The sequence below is a fragment of the Procambarus clarkii genome, chromosome 32 (genome assembly GCF_040958095.1).
Source record: "Procambarus clarkii isolate CNS0578487 chromosome 32, FALCON_Pclarkii_2.0, whole genome shotgun sequence".
NCBI classification, from domain to species: domain Eukaryota; kingdom Metazoa; phylum Arthropoda; class Malacostraca; order Decapoda; family Cambaridae; genus Procambarus; species Procambarus clarkii.
The window spans coordinates 30328351-30344884 of NC_091181.1; the positions used below are offsets into that span (position 1 = coordinate 30328351).

Below are 16534 nucleotides of genomic sequence, written 5' to 3' on the forward strand. Positions count from 1 at the left end.
AGAACGCACTTCTCAGCCTACTATGCAAGGCCCGATTTGCCTAATAAGCCAAGTTTTCTTGAATTAATATATTTTCTCTAATTTTTTTTCTTATGAAATGATAAAGCTACCCATTTCATTATGTATGATGTCAATTTTTTTTTATTGGAGTTAAAATTAACGTAGATTAACAGTCTCCGTGGTGTAGTGGTAAGACACTCGCCTAGCTTTCCGCGAGCGCTTTGTCATGGGTTCGTATCCTGGCCGGGGAGGATTTACTGGGCGCAAATCCTTAACTGTAGCCTCTATTTAACGCAACAGTAAAATGTGTACTTGGTTATAACAACGATTTTTCGCGGCGGGGATTGTATTCCAGGGACTTGCCCGAAACGCTACGCGTACTAGTGGCTGTACAAGAGTGTAACAACTCTTGTATATATCTCAAAACAAAAAAAAAAAGATAAGTGACCGAACCTAACCAACCCTACCTAACCTAACCTAACCTATCTTTATAGGTTAGGTTAGGTTAGGTAGCCGAAAAAGTTAGGTTAGGTTAGGTTAGGTAGGTTAGGTAGTCGAAAAACAATTAATTCATGAAAACTTGGCTTATTAGGTAAATCGGGCCTTGCATAGTAGGCTGAGAAGTGCGTTCTGGCTACTAGGTACGACATATATATATATATATATATATATATATATATATATATATATATATATATATATATATATATATATATATATATATATATATATATATTCGAGATTGGAGACCAGATGAGTGAAGAACGGGTTAGGGAAAAGAGGGGACAGGGTAAGGAAATGGGGTGAAGGGGGAGGGTAGGGAGATGGAGCAAGAGAGGGGGGGGGGTTAGGGGAGAAAAAGAGGGATGTAATGGGGGTGGGGGAGAGGTAGACTATCCCGGACACTACCGGGTACATGTATTATAACCCCCCCCCTTAAGCCAGTAACACAAGTGTTGTAGTTAGTAACAGTAACACATGGGGCCTGACAGCTAAGTGGACATCGCTTGGGATTCGTAGTCCAAAGGTTCCGGGTTCGATCCCCGGTGCAGGCGGAAACAAATGGGCAGAGTTTCTTTTACCCTAATGTTACTGTTCACCTAGCAGTAAATAGGTACCTGGGAAATAGACAGCTGCTACGGCCTGCTTCCTACATACGGTGTGTGTAACAAAAAGGAGACCTGGTCGAGGACCGGGCCGCGGGGACGCTAAGTCCCGAAACCATCTCAAGATAACCTCAAGAAAGTGTTGTAGTGGCAGTGTTTCCGGTAGCAATCGAGTATCAATATGTTTTGATTGTAGCAGCAGTACTAGTAATAAGAGGAATGTTTATAGCACTGTAATATAGCAGTGTATATACTATAAATTGAAACCCCGTGTTAGTAGCAAAGTGCAGTATTAGCAGTAGTAACTGTCGGTAAAGAAGAATAACCGCTAAGAATCATTATTGATTAAGGAATTTCACACCGATACTAATTTGTCTTACAAGGTTGCCTGTTTCCAGTCATGAGAACGATTCGCACCGTCGCTTTCAAGCGGCGGCCATCACTCCCACGCTCCACTTGAGCTCTCTTTGTGTAGGGAGAAAGCAAGTGTAACAGAAGATCTATGGTGTTGTTGGAGGGAGAGGTCACATAGTGTTGTTGGAGGGGGAGGGAGAGGTCACATAGTGTTGTTGGAGGGGTTATCTTGAGATGATTTCGGGGCTTTAGTGTCCCCGCGGCCCGGTCCTCGACCAGGCCTCCACCCCCAGGAAGCAGCCCGTGACAGCTGAATAACACCCAGGTACCTATTTTACTGCTAGGTAACAGGGACATAGGGTGACAGAAACTCTGCTCATTGTTTCTCTCCGGCGCCTGGGATCGAACCCGGGACCACAGGATCACAAGTCCAGTGTGCTGTCCGCTCGGCCAACCAGCTCCCTTAGGGAAGGGAAGGCAACCCGTTCTCGCACTTTCGTATAGTCAATTTTGACTTATTAAGTACGTGCATATGTGACATACTAATTTATTGTGACTATTTTAGTTTACCTTGAAAAGCTTCATAGAAAACACCGACCTTACCTAACCTTCTTAGTATGTTAAGATAAGCATCTTATTGCTTCGTAATTACAATTATTACTTAACCTATTATAGGTATAGGTTAAGTAATAATTAACCTATACCTATAATACCTATTATAGGTATAGGTTAAGTAATAATTGTAATTACGAAGCAATAAGATGCTTATCTTAACATACTAAGAAGGTTAGGTAAGGTCGGTGTTTTCTATGAAGCTTTTGAAGGTAAACTAAAATAGTCAATAAATTAGTATGTCACATATGCACTTATTTAATAAGTCAATATTGACTGTAAGAAAGTGCGAGAACGGGTTGGGGGAGGGAGAGGTCACGTAGTGTTGGTGTTGTGTGGATGTGGGAGGGATCACATCCTGCTGGAGTTGTTGGGAGGGAGAGAGGAATCACATCATGCTGGGGTTGAGGAACGGAAGGAGATTTTGGTCCAAACTTACTGTAGTGGGTTGCCGAGGGACGGAAGAACTGTTGTCGATAGATCTCTCCACTTTCTTGAAAACGGTGAGAATCAGTCTCTTCCCTGGGAGTGTGTGTGTATTCATCTAGTTGAGCTCTGGCTCTTTGGTCCCGCCTCTCAACTGTCAATCAACTGGTGAACAGATTCCTGAGCCTACTGGGCTCTATTATATCTACATTTGAAACTGTGTATGGAGTCTGCCTCCACCACATCAATGCCTAATGCATTCCATCTGTGAACTACTCTGACCCTCACGGGCGGATTTATGAAACTAATGATGCTTAAGTCTCAGGGGACGCTAATCCCGGAGCGACTCTAGTCCACATTACTTAAATTAAAAATTTTGGGACTACATCTCAGATTTATTAAAAGACAGAGATGCAGTAGTTAGATTAAAAAAAAAATGTGATCTGCCGTGGAACAACCCTATTGAAGAAGATAAGTTTCCCAAGGCCTGGCGTCTGGCTGTGTGGTAGTGTTGGAAGCCTAGTATGGCGCGCTGGGTGTGTGGTGGTGTTGGAAGCCTAGTATGGCGCGCCGGGTGTGTGGTGTTGGAAGCCTAGTATGGCGCGCTGGGTGTGTGGTGGTGTTGGAAGCCTAGTATGGCGCGCCGGGTGTGTGGTGGTGTTGGAAGCCTAGTATGGCGCGCCGGGTGTGTGGTGGTGTTGGAAGCCTAGTATAGCGCGCCGGGTGTGTGGTGGTGTTGGAAGCCTAGTATGGCGCGCCGGGTGTGTGGTGTTGGAAGCCTAGTATGGCGCGCTGGGTGTGTGGTGGTGTTGGAAGCCTAGTATGGCGCGCCGGGTGTGTGGTGGTGTTGGAAGCCTAGTATGGCGCGCCGGGTGTGTGGTGGTGTTGGAAGCCTAGTATAGCGCGCCGGGTGTGTGGTGGTGTTGGAAGCCTAGTATGGCGCGCCGGGTGTGTGGTGGTGTTGGAAGCCTAGCAGCATCGCTGTGGCGGTCAAGGTTTCTGAGGCTGTCAAATCTGATGCTTTACTACTTATTGAAGTAGTAAAGCGGGTTTTAACTTGCAGCTGTTCGTATTTCAATGTTAAACAATTTTTAGATATCAACATAAAAGTATAAAGAAAACAAACTATAAGACGTGAACAAAATTTCACCGTGTTCTGCACCAGTGGAAGATATTGCTATTATTGCTACAGTTGCAAGTACAGAACTTGGACTGTACTACCCAAACAGAACCATGTTTAGTACTATTAATTATGTACAGGTTCTGGGAAAGAACGCAACAAACCTAAATTTCCCTAGATTTAACGCAGTACATATATGTTCTAAACTAGGTCTAAGATGAAAGATATTAGGCGATAATTACTTACTTAGGCCCAGGACCAATTAGGCTTATTTTTACTATTACAACTTTTGGTATTTACCTGAGGGCCGACGTGGACAGGAAACCGGCGGCTTGTCAAAGTTTCTTCCCCATTTGTCCAGATGACTTTTTTCCAGCTGAATTTTAATATATAACAAAGTTTAGGGATGTACAGCTTCGGCGGGTAGGCGGTTCCATTGGTTTATAACCCTGTGGGTGAAAAAGCATCTCTTGTTTTCAGTCCTTCATTGTGACTGTTGAGCCTGAAACCGTTGCTCCTTGTTTGGGTTACATGTGACGTTTTGAAGAAATTGTCTGGGTCAACATTCTTCAAAGTGTTCAGTATGTTAAAAATTCCGATAAAAGGGATATACTATGTAGTGTTAATATGGTACAACAGTCCATATATGGTAGCTATAGTTTCCGGAGGACGGGTTGAAAATTTGGTGCTGGAGTTATAATGCCGTTCTTTCCCGCAAGCCATTGTCAGACCCACGTGGTGCAGTCTTCACGCTGTCAGTGTGCGCGTGGCACTCGTCGTGAGAAGTGGTGTAGTGTCGCTGCAGTTCGGAAAAATAATATTATTAGAAATTGACAAGTTTATCACTAATCGATATTGTTGTAAAAAAAATTAATTATTAAGCAGGCACTGCCTGGTTTTGTTTTTAATTTTGTGTCCGTGGAGAGGGTAGGGACGCGGGGTCCGTCCATCCCACCTTCTTGCGGTAGTGTGTAAGACTAAAACAATTACAATGTCTGTCTGACACAGTGATGGAAAGTGCCTACAACAGCACTCAAGTGTGTGTATATTTCAATATAATTCTGAAAATTTCAAGTGAAAATTAATAAATCCAATAATCGAAACTGGGTCATCGCCATCTCGATGGCCCAGGTTCGAGGTCTTGATAGGGCCCCATGGAATGAATTCTGCAGCTCCTTGTGTACCTGACTCTTAAGTCATTTTGGTGCTAAAAGTTCCTTTCCCACCAAAGTAGTGGAATTTAATCCCATATACTGTAACTTCTCTCCCATGGTAACGGTCAAACTGTAACTGTGGCGCCTGAACTGTCAGCACCAGACTACAACCACCAGTTGATTAATAGTTGAGAAGCGGGACCAAAGAGCCAAAGCTCAACCCCCGCAAGCACATCTAGGTGCGTACACTTGATCACCACGCTTTGGGGGGGGGGGGGTATTACTTGCAAACAAACATTGCTTGAATAATCAAGCAATGCTCAAGCAAGTAATTTATTAACTTCGCCTGCTTGTCAGTCACTCTGAAATAAGATGAGTGACAGGCAGCGCTCGGAACATGCTTGTTATACAACACAAGAGACACAAGACACTTCCTGAGACAGTAGTGCACCATTACGTAGAACATAAACAACTGTCGAGAACTACTACTTAACTCACAGCTGCGTTATTGAAATTTGTGTTACCGAACCCCCGGGTACCTATCTACTAGGTGAACAGTAGCATTGGGTGAAAGGAAACGTATCCAACCCTATCTGTCCCGCCCGAGAATCGAACCGAGGATCCCCCGACTCTTGACTCGACAATGAAGCCAACTGTACTACAAGGAGAACCTTGTATACAGTTCTTTCGGGAACTAAGTGTACGCGCCCAGGTCCACCTCCACTGGTGTGTGGAGGTTGGTATCTTGAGACTGAAGACAGGGCGATACCATCTTTCACGATAATACCGAGTCAGTGAAGCATATGGCACTGATAGTGTTGGCCCTTGTTAGTATGAGGTGTTGCCTCTTGTTAGTGTGCAGTGTCGGGGGATGCCACATATTAGTGTTTGGTGTGTGGGGTATTTCTTTTTCTAGTATGTTGAGCGGAGTATTGGCTCTTGTAAGTGTGGGGCGACGACACTTATTAGTGTGAGGCGATACACCACCCCATACTGTACTTTCTACTAGTAACCACGATGACCGGACTGCTTACTGGCTCAGAGGAGCATCCAGGGATCATGTGGAGGATGATGGGCTGAGCCAAGCACCAAGGCAATTAGATTTAGTCAATCAGGTGTCAATGCAAGAGGGAGGGTTGTAGCCTACTGGCTTTCTCAACCATCTCTGCCAAACGACATACTTTATATTCGTTAGTCTGGCCATATATATATATATATATATATATATATATATATATATATATATATATATATATATATATATATATATATATATATATATATAATGTGTGTGTGTGTGTGTATAGATACACAAACTAAATATAGTTACGATAGTCTTACAATTATATATACTGTAGTTGTTTCACTAGTTTAACAACAATCGTAATATTTTAACACAATTCAATGTGATGTATAGAAAGCAATAAACTGAAGTGTAAACAACTAAGTGATTGTGTGACGTCACTTTCCCGTAAGCAACTATGTGAGCCATCCAAGGGAGCCTCATCCAGGACCGTCAGTGTGGATGAGACACTGGCCGGGGGAGGATGTGTCGTGTCGTCTCCTCAATTAGTGCGAAATGATTAGAAAATTGGATTAGTGCGTTTGTGGATTAGAAAATTGTATTAGTGCGTTTGTTGATTAGAAAATTGTATTAGTGCGTTTTTGGGATTAGAAAATTGTATTAGTGCATTCGTAGTAAATATTATTTAGAAAGCTAAATCATTGACATGAATTATTTAAGTTTGCAACATTAAATATGCTTTGCGGTGCTTGAGACAATTTAAATATAAATCTATCTGTGATATAGTCAAGTATTTGATATTGGAAAATCCGTGGTTAAAAATAACAACTTTATTATTGTGTATAAATTCTGATCTAACATCCATAAGACGAACATAATCATTAACAGTATCTTGAGATAGCTGAATATATAGCGAACATTTATTCATGGCAAATTAAAAACTAGTCGTAGCTTAGTATGATCTCCCGAGAAGAAATTTAAAACGTATCTAAACAGATATAAACGGTATCCGTTAACTGTTAACTGTTAAAATGTAAACGCAATATATAGAAACAAATGTTTCCTTTAGATCGTTGACCAGACCACACACTAGAAGGTGAAGGGACGACGACGTTTCGGTCCGTCCTGGACCATTCTCAAGTCAATTCTTTCCTTTAGATCAATGAACCTTTATCATAATTAAAACAGAGCTGAGGAGCACTGGTAGACTTGATAATGCAACGAAATGAGAGAGACTTGAGCGAGCTGGTGCTGAGCAGTGTGCCTGTGACCTGTGCTGCTGGGAGCACGCCAGGGGACACGGCAGCATGCGTCCGCTGCACTGCTCCTTCGTCGCCGGGATGGCGCCCAAGCACACCAGGTGTACCTGCGGCCACCAGCGTGCATTGGCCCAGCAGGACTTCAGGACGCACAGGGAGGAGGACAGGTCGGTGGATGGGCTGAGTGTCTTGGTCCACCCCGGCTCTCACACATCCAGCGACTCCTTCAGAGGTACTCTTCTTCTGATGGGCGAAGGAAGGTGGAGGGGAGGGAAGATCTAGTCCTGCTGAATTTGGTTCTGTAAGATACTACTCTTGCTGTAGTGGCGTTTGTATTGGTCGCTGAGGTAACTTTCTGCAGTAGTCGTTTTAATCACTAACTCTCCTGTTGTGGTAGTCATCTTAGTACTGGAAAGAGTACTTTATTGTGGTAAATTCGGCCAGATATTATCAAGGACTATAAATATTAGGCTATTCATTTTGATACCCTCTTGCTTTAGTGCCAGTCTATTGTGGCTTGTACAGTACCTGTAGGAGTTAGTGGCTATAACACCTAGACCATTGGCACCGTGAACACTGGCACGTTGAACACTGGCACCGTGAACACTTTGATGAACACCTGATCACTCCAAACAGTAAACCACTGTGCATTGCCACAAGTCATCTGTTCTCTCCTCGGGCGCGGAACATCATTGCAGCTGTTGATAGTCAGTCTTGCAAGGTTACCCATCCACACCCGCGCCTGGACGACACAATGACACCTTAAATGTGCAAAAGGTAAAATCATGATAATCATTTAAATCATCATGAGGATTTGTGCCCATAGTTAACTTATCTGCCTCCAGGGAGGGGAATATTTCTTGATTAAGTCTTGAGGTTGCTATGTTACGGGCTACTTATTTAATCGAGCGACTGGATATGTATAGTGGCAGGTGTATACCACCTCTCAGTTTACTTTGATCCTGAACGCCATTTAGGATTAAAGTCGCTTATATTCTTATTGGATGGTCAGTGACATGGCCCTACAAACCCTCCTTTGGTTGATGCCCTCAAAATAACGTCCAAAAATCCTATGGAAACTATTGTGCTGTCCTCTGGTGGTTGTTTTCAGTACCAACTGGAATTTTCGCTTGCTTCATGTTGGGATAGCGAAACTGTGTGCGAAACTTCCAATATCAACCAATCAGATAAAAACAGAGCTGATGCCAGAGGATGTCTCGAATGATCTGAGTTAAATTGCAGCTTCTGAAAGCCTTTCGCTAGAGACCAATATAGAACGGTTCTATATTATTATTTCGAACTTAGCGCGCAAATCCCTTAGAGTCTACCTTTAGCCATATACTGTATAGCGTGAGGTTACCTTGTGTTGATTTCGAGGATCAACGTCCCCGCGGCCCGATCTCTGACCGGGTCTCCTGGTTACTGGTCTGGTCAATCAGGCTGTTGGACGCGGCTGCTTGCAGCTTGACTAGTGTAACTTTCTCGCCACACATTGTACTCCCCTTCATATAGCCTAGGGTAGCTGCATAAATGCAGATGTACCTAAATATGTTAATAAAAAAAAATCTCCCATTGAGGTGGGAGAAGAGAACCCGGTGGTATTGCACTTGAGATAGTTCTGTAGGCCTACTCACAGTTCCCTCCCATTTTTTCCTCATTTTGTTTTCTGTTTGCCATTTCTGTTTCCATTCAAAAATTCAGTATAGAGTTTTCAAATGACAAAATGATATATTCTTGCACATTGTGTGGTAAGAGGGTTATATAAATAAATAAATACCGTAAAGGCAGAAGACTATACCTGGCAACACACACACACAGACATACTGCCATACATGTGCACAAGACAGTTGCTGTGACTGACAGCCATAGACTGATAACTACACTGGTAAAGAAATATGCTGACGGAGACACAGAGGGGCGAGCATGGACGAGGAGACGTACAGGAGACGACACAGACTCACAATATGGCACAGTGATGGTCGTATACTAGCAGGTCACGCACGGAAGAACGCGCATGGAAAACGACTCAAATCGAAGCAAGGTGAGCAAGACGCAGATAAAGAGAAATTCACACACATATATCGAAACAGTTAAATCACCAAAGAAAAGTAAATAGTTTATTAAATTGTAATTTTGTTAACAAATTATTGCTACAATGGAGTAGCAGCCTACTAAAATGGAGCCAGCTTGCTACGAAAATTCAACCACCGGCCAGCTATAACACCCATGGCACATCCTCCAACCAGCATTCTTGGGTACATCTTACGAGGCTCCAGTCCTGCCACTATACCCGTCTCGTTCATGCCAGTGTCTTACTAATACCTGGTGTGTTTCTCTCTCTTCCAGCGTACCCGGACCATCCTGAGAGGGACTCCCTGGACGGCCATCTGCCTGGGTCCTCCCACGGCACGGGCAACCCCCCTCCGCCCCCCACTCCCCCCTCCCCACCTGCAGCGTCCACCAAGCCAACAGGTAAGCTGGGACCTCACCAGGTAGCTGGTGGTGGTTGGGGATAGTGGTAGGAACTCAGACAGTAACAGAATATTAGTTCCATGGTAGACTGTTTATTAAAAGCTTTCGGGAGGAGGTTTAAACAGTACAAAGAGTGGAGTTGAAGAGACGTATATGTCTCTGCAACTTCAACTCCAACTGCAAATAGAAGAGACAACTTCAATTTGTATCTACTATTTGTAATCAAATACGCGGTATCGATCGCAACTCTATCACTTACTAAGCTGTTCCATTTTTTGTTCCTCATTGCTTAACCCTCTTAACTCTGGTACCAATCTTGTTTTTTTCCAGGAATATTCCTAACGCGGACCCTAAGCCTCTGGCTGGCCCATTAAGTGTTTCTTGTTTCTGTTTTACTTGGGTGGAGTATGAATATTTATGACTCGTATGGTCGCTTCAGTAAGAATTTATCCCCATGTGTTTAACAACTTCTGCTCTGTTGAATCTGAGTTGAAATCTTATTTGATTTGTATCTACATTGTGTTAAATGATGTTCCAGTGGTCTGTCGGGCATTTCTCTACAGTGCTGACATTTCCTCTCATCTTCTGTAAGCCAATTTCCCATGCACATGGGTATCCAAGCCTGATGCGATGTAAATGTACGTCTGTTTTTCTACTGCTCCCTTTCATCAAAATAGCTGGTTCGTAGTTGGTTGAATTCTTGTACCAACCCGCAGATCCTGATAAACGTGTTGCTAACCTCTCTACTTTTTCCCTTTTGCTTTTATGCTTCACAAAGTAACGATTCCACGCCGGTGCTGCATAATCCAGTATTGGTTTAACAAATGTTGTGTAGATTACCATGGAGGATTCCTGTTTTAGGTTTCTAAATGATATTTGGTTTCTTATATTGCCAGCGTCCCACATGCTGCCGATGTTACCCTGTTCATGTGTGCCACCAGTATTGTTGTTGGAGTTATATCCACTCTAAGATCTTTTTCTCTTTCCGATTCCTGTAATTACCTTCCCCTTTGGTTGCTTCCTGATGATGGTGGTGGTGGTGGTTGTTTCCTGCTGGTGGTAGTGGTTGCTTTCTGGTAATGGATAGGATGGTGGTAATGGTTGCTCCCTTGTGGTGGTGGTAATGGTTGCTCCATCGTTGTAGTAGTAGTAGTAGTAGTAGTAGTAGTAGTAGTAGTAGTAGTAGTAGTAGTAGTAGTAGTAGTGGTGGTGGTGATGGTGGTGGTTGTGATAGTTGCTCTTCTGGTGGTGATAGTGGTTGTAATGGTTACTCCCTGGTGGTGGTGAGGGTGGTAGTAGTGTGTTGCTCCTTGGTGGTGGTGGTGGTGGTAATGGTTGCTCCCTATTGGTAGTAGTAGTGATGGTTGTAATATTTGCTCTGGTAGTGGTTGTGATAGTTGTTGTGGTGCTAGTTATAGTGGTGGTAATGATTACCCGCATGTGGTAGTTGTGATGGATGCTCCCTGGTGATGGCGGCGGTGGTGATTATGGCTCTACAAGAAAACTGTTGTTTACCGGGGGTTAAGATCATAGTATTGGCAATACCAGTATAAGTAATTACAATACTATTGGTGGTAGTAATAGTTAAAAAGGTAGCAGCAGCAGCAGCAGTAGTAGTAGTGTTAATAATAGCATTAGTAAAGGGGCAGTAATGAACGGCTGGCAGCATCAACAAGAGATTCAGTAATAGCATTAACACACTCATGATTAGCAACGCAGTATTGAAGCAAAAATCAATCGTGTATTTGACTTAGAAGCACTTGAGTATAAAGTATTAAATACACTTAACAACTGAAGTACCCACAATACTGACACCACTGGGTGACAGGTTGTGACAACTTCTCTAAACACAATAATTGACAAAATTCACCAACGTATAGACAAAGAGCAAAGAGATGTGTCAAAGCGTCCCTGACCGCGACCTTCTCCCCTACAGGAGGCGCCTTCACCAAGGGCCCGAACGCCAAAAACAAGAAGCACAAAAAGCTGAAGAACGAATCCGATGAGTCGTCCATCCCAGGAGGAGAACTTCCGGAGAAGGAGAAGCCCAAGAAAGAGAAGTTGGAGAAGAGCAGCAAGGACAGAGACATGGAGGCAGGAGGAGGGTACAGACCCAAGACCGAGCCATAGTGAGTATACACTAATTTGTTTACTTGTTAAGGAAACAACAATATGGGAGAAGCTGAAGTAACAGTACAGTTCATTTACCAGTGTCGGGGACAGGAAGACCTGTTCAATTTACCGAGGTCTCTCCCTGGCCAGCGACTGATCTTTCCCGGAATACAATCCATAATATTTGCCTAACGCCCTGGTGCCTATTTACTGCTAGGTGAACAGAGGCATCCGGTTAAAATAATCATGCCCAAACGGCTCGTCCTGTCCAGAAATAGAAACCAGGATAATTCGGTTGAGCCTACTGCAACTTATGTGGTTGGTAATAGCTTGACAGAGAGGTCCAGTGGGTTCAGAGCTCAGTATCAGGGCTCCTCAGTTCAGGGAGGGGGCCTGACGGCTGAATTAACAGCGCTCTAAGTTTGTAGTCCTAAGGATCCGGGTTCGATCCCCGACGGAGGCGGAAACAAATGGGCAGTTTCTCTCACCCTGATACACCTGTTCACTTAGCAGTAAATAGGTACCTGGGGAGTTAGACAGTGAACATATTATAAATCCCATTGTAATCAATTTCACAGAAACAAGAGTACAGACAAAGGAACAAGTGGGGGTAGAGAAATTTCCACTTAGGTGCAACGTTATCAGAACATTCTGAAGCGTGAACGCATAGTTTCTAATTTTTTCTATGGACGTACGTGATGATTTCTATTTACATCTATTCACATGACTTGTAAGTGGTGCTAATTTACATATTTAAGCTTTAAACTTCATTCGTGTACCAGGAATCAATGCGAGTTTCCAGTTCTTTATTTTGTTTTAGTTATACATGGAACTCTGTATATCGGTCAGTGTTCGTACCCATTTTCTATGAACATAAATGTTTGGTATACTATTTTATAACTAGGCTGCACTGCTGTTAGAAATATTTTCATATTGATTTTGCAGTCACGCAACCTCCATATTTACCCGTACATATGAGATGTAACTACTTAACTGTATCTGGGGCTATTACGTCATGAATGGATTGTGTGCGCATCAGTTGGCCTCTACACCTTTATGCCCCGTTAGACCGGAACATAAAAGTCTCACTCCCGTCCCAAATCCTTATCTTGATCCCATCCCAGTGCTATAACCATAATGGCTTGGCGCTTTCTCCGATTGTTATCTTATCCCCGTATAACTGATAGATAAGCCGTGATAAGTAAGCACCGTTGAGTCTTGCCAGTAACTGGCTGGGTGACCACGAACATGCTTTCAGTCACCGACAATAGGAAACCAAAACACAAGCGTTGTACAGCGTCTCGGTTATACTGGCGAACAATTATAGGATCTTACAGAAAAAATTTATATATCTCTCAATGACCCCCTCAAGGATTCGAACCAAAGCCACTAGGGTGGAAGGTAGGATCGCCGGTGAGCTTGAACGGTCCAGCCAGGCGAACATAAATGAATACTTTATGCAGAGAATACGTCTCAACCCACCGTTCACTCAACATTTACCCACCATAGTACGTACATTTGATTTTTCATGTGACCAAATTACATAAATTTACATTACACTACATTAACCAGACCGTATGGCTAAGCAGCCATCATCGACTTTGGTCTGATTACTAAAGAAAACAGTACGCGTCTGTATAGTTTTACCCCCGTACTGAGTGTGAGGAAAGTTTGCCCATCAGACCGTAGTCTACGGCGCGGGACGCACCTGCGTCTATATAAAAGTGAGTTAATAGGTAATTTTCCGCCGCCATGCCTCCTGTTATACCGCCCTCCTTATCACGGTGAACACAGCCAGAACTACATTACCATCGCATGAAGCGCATTTGGTAATGTTAAATTACCCCATAGACTGACACAGTTCTGGAGCTGGTGAGTGCATCGCTGGCGAGCGGACCGTATCCTAGAGACCCGAACCCTCACACAACCGTTCTTGAGGCGTCGTCCGGACGATTAATCCACAATCGACTTGAGAATGGTCCAGGACTGACCGAAACGTTGCCGTCCCTTCACTTTCTAGTGTGTGGTCTGGTCAACATATTTCAGCCACGTTATTGTGACTCCTCGTCTGCATTAATCCCTACCTCACCTACACACTTGTAAACACAACTCGCTGCAATAGTTGGGTAAAATGATTTTATAATGATAATAAGAATATAAAGACTTCGAAGGGAAACTTATAGAACTAGAGAGTGGTTCATTTTGTGGTACACGACAGGTGTTGGTGTGGTTCATTAAGTGCTACACGACAGGTGTTGGTGGGGTTCATTTAGTGATACACGACAGGTGGTGGTGCGGTTCATTAAGTGCTACACGACAGGTGTTGGTGGGGTTCATTTAGTGATACACGACAGGTGGTGGCGCGGTTCATTAAGTGCTACACGACAGATTTGTATACTACTATAATACTATGTATACACAGTAGATATCTAAGGCAGTATTATTTAAGGCGATGATATCTAAGGCAGAGTTATCTAATGCAGTGATATCTAAGGTGATGGTAAGTGAGGCACCGAACGGGAGAGAGAGAGAGAGAGAGAGAGAGAGAGAGAGAGAGAGAGAGAGAGAGAGAGAGAGAGAGAGAGAGAGAGAGAGAGAGAGAGAGAGAGAGAGAGACCGACCGACCGACCGACCGACCGACCGACCGACCGACCGACCGACCGACCGACCGACCGACCGACCGACCGACCGACCAGTAACACAAGGAAGGAGAGAACGTAAAGGGGAACAAAGATTCGCTTAAAAGATCATACAATTATGTGGTTGGGAAAATTGGTGTAATTAGCGTTCACTACCCTGGGGAGGGGGGGGGGGAGGCTTTCCCACCGTGGCTGCTGGCTACGGCTGGCTGCTGGCCACGGCTGGCTGCTGGCCACGGCTGGCTGCTGGCTACGGCTGGTTACTGGCCACGGCTGGCTGTTGGCTACGGCTGGCTGCTGGCCACGGCTGGCTGCTGGCCACGGCTGGCTGCTGGCTACGGCTGGCTGCTGGCCACGGCTGGCTGCTGGCCACGGCTGGCTGCTGGCCACGACTGGCTGCTGGCCACGGCTGGCTGCTGGCCACGGCTGGCTGCTGGCCACGGCTGGCTGCTGGCCACGACTGGCTGCTGGCCACGGCTGGCTGCTGGCTGCTGGCCACGGCTGGCTGCTGGCCACGGCTGGCTGCTGGCCACGGCTGGCTGCTGGCCACGACTGGCTGCTGGCCACGGCTGGCTGCTGGCCACGACTGGCTGCTGGCCACGGCTGGCTGCTGGCCACGGCTGGCTGCTGGCCACGGCTGGCTGCTGGCCACGACTGGCTGCTGGCCACGGCTGGCTGCTGGCCACGGCTGGCTGCTGGCCACGGCTGGCTGCTGGCCACGGCTGGCTGCTGGCCACGGCTGGCTGCTGGCCACGGCTGGCTGGAGTTAGTCAGCTGTCACGGGCTGCTTCCTGAGGTGTGTGTGTGTGTGTGGTGTAAAAAAAAATATAGTAGTAGTAGAAACAGTTGATTGACAGTTGAGAGGCGGGCCGAAAGAGCAGAGCTCAACAGCCGCAAGCTGTTGAGCTTGCGGCTGTTGAGACTAAACTAGGTGAATACACTAACTATTCACTATTCAAACTAGGTGAATACACTAACTGACATCTCATTAATGGATTCAACATGCATCCGTGCACCGATATTGATATTTCAGTATTAATTTAGGGACCTGGAGCTAGCGTAGCCCCCTCCCCCCTGCACACACACACACACACACACACACACACACACACACACACACACACACACACACACACACACACACACACACACACACACACACACACACATATTGACCCTAGGCCGTGCTTAGGACCGAGTAAAGAGGAACGAGAGGCATAGGTGAAGGGAAGTGTAGAAGTGGGAAATACAGTGAGAGGTATGAAAGCAGGCGGGCTGTCCGCCTTGCCGATACGATGTGATTACTGTAACCACCAGCCTATCTGTTGTTTAATGTTGGACCTAAGGCCTAAGGGGGGGGATGTAATACGATTTTAAACATATCAACACAAAAACAAAACTCGAAACAATACATATAATTTGGATATGTTTGGATTCAGGAAAGTCCTGGGTAAATACTGGTTTGGCAATAGGGTGGTTTTTATGTGGATCCAATCACCGGGGAACATAATAGACGTGGGGTCACTGGAGTATTTCTAGCGTAGGCTAGACATATATATGAATGAATTTTGGGTAGATATAAATATGAGCTGCATCGTATGGGTTAATAGGCCTTCTTCGGACCATAGCTTAGTGACCAACCAGTAAGTATACTTACAAGATTATACTAAACTCTCAGTGAATATACACCCAGAAGAGAGAGGTACACCTCTCGGCGTATAGAAAATGGGCTTCTTGATATACCTACGGTAACATGCTTTCACTTTGTATGTATAGTCATAATTACGGTTTATGTGAATATTTTGTATTATTAATTCCATTTTGCCTGATTATATTCATTTTATTTACAGTTGTAAAATAATAATCATTCATTATTATTATTCATTTTTTATCATCGTCTTACTTGTTTATGATGCTTGTAATTTGATTAATGTAAACTGCAGCCTTCGACAAGTCCCATACCTGCTGATGTGTTAAACAGTATACCATAGTTCACTGGTGATATACCATAGTCACTGGTGATATACCATATACCAATATATCATCGTCCAACAAGCTGCCGTATTACAGCACACCATCAATCATGTCATTATGGTTGATGGTGATGGTGTGGTTGCTGGCGTCGTGCAGGGGATATGTCTCTTGTGTTATGTGAGTTACGTTATGTGACACGGATTTATACGGCACGACTTGGACGTGACACGGCTGTCACTTAGTGGCTGGGGCACGGCTGTCACTTAGTGGCTGAGGCACGGC

The 16534-nt window shown here is 44.6% G+C and overlaps 1 protein-coding gene across 1 annotated transcript in view; it reads left to right on the plus strand.

Moving 5' to 3' along the window:
• The window catches only part of LOC123759333 (proton channel OtopLc), a 108841-nt gene that overhangs the window by 66589 nt on the left and 25718 nt on the right, over window positions 1-16534 (plus strand). Inside the window, exons 2-3 of the mRNA XM_069335080.1 lie at window positions 9402-9527; window positions 11464-11656. Of these exons, the coding sequence (XP_069191181.1) occupies window positions 9402-9527; window positions 11464-11656 (319 nt within the window). The remainder of the gene's footprint in view (window positions 1-9401; window positions 9528-11463; window positions 11657-16534) is intronic.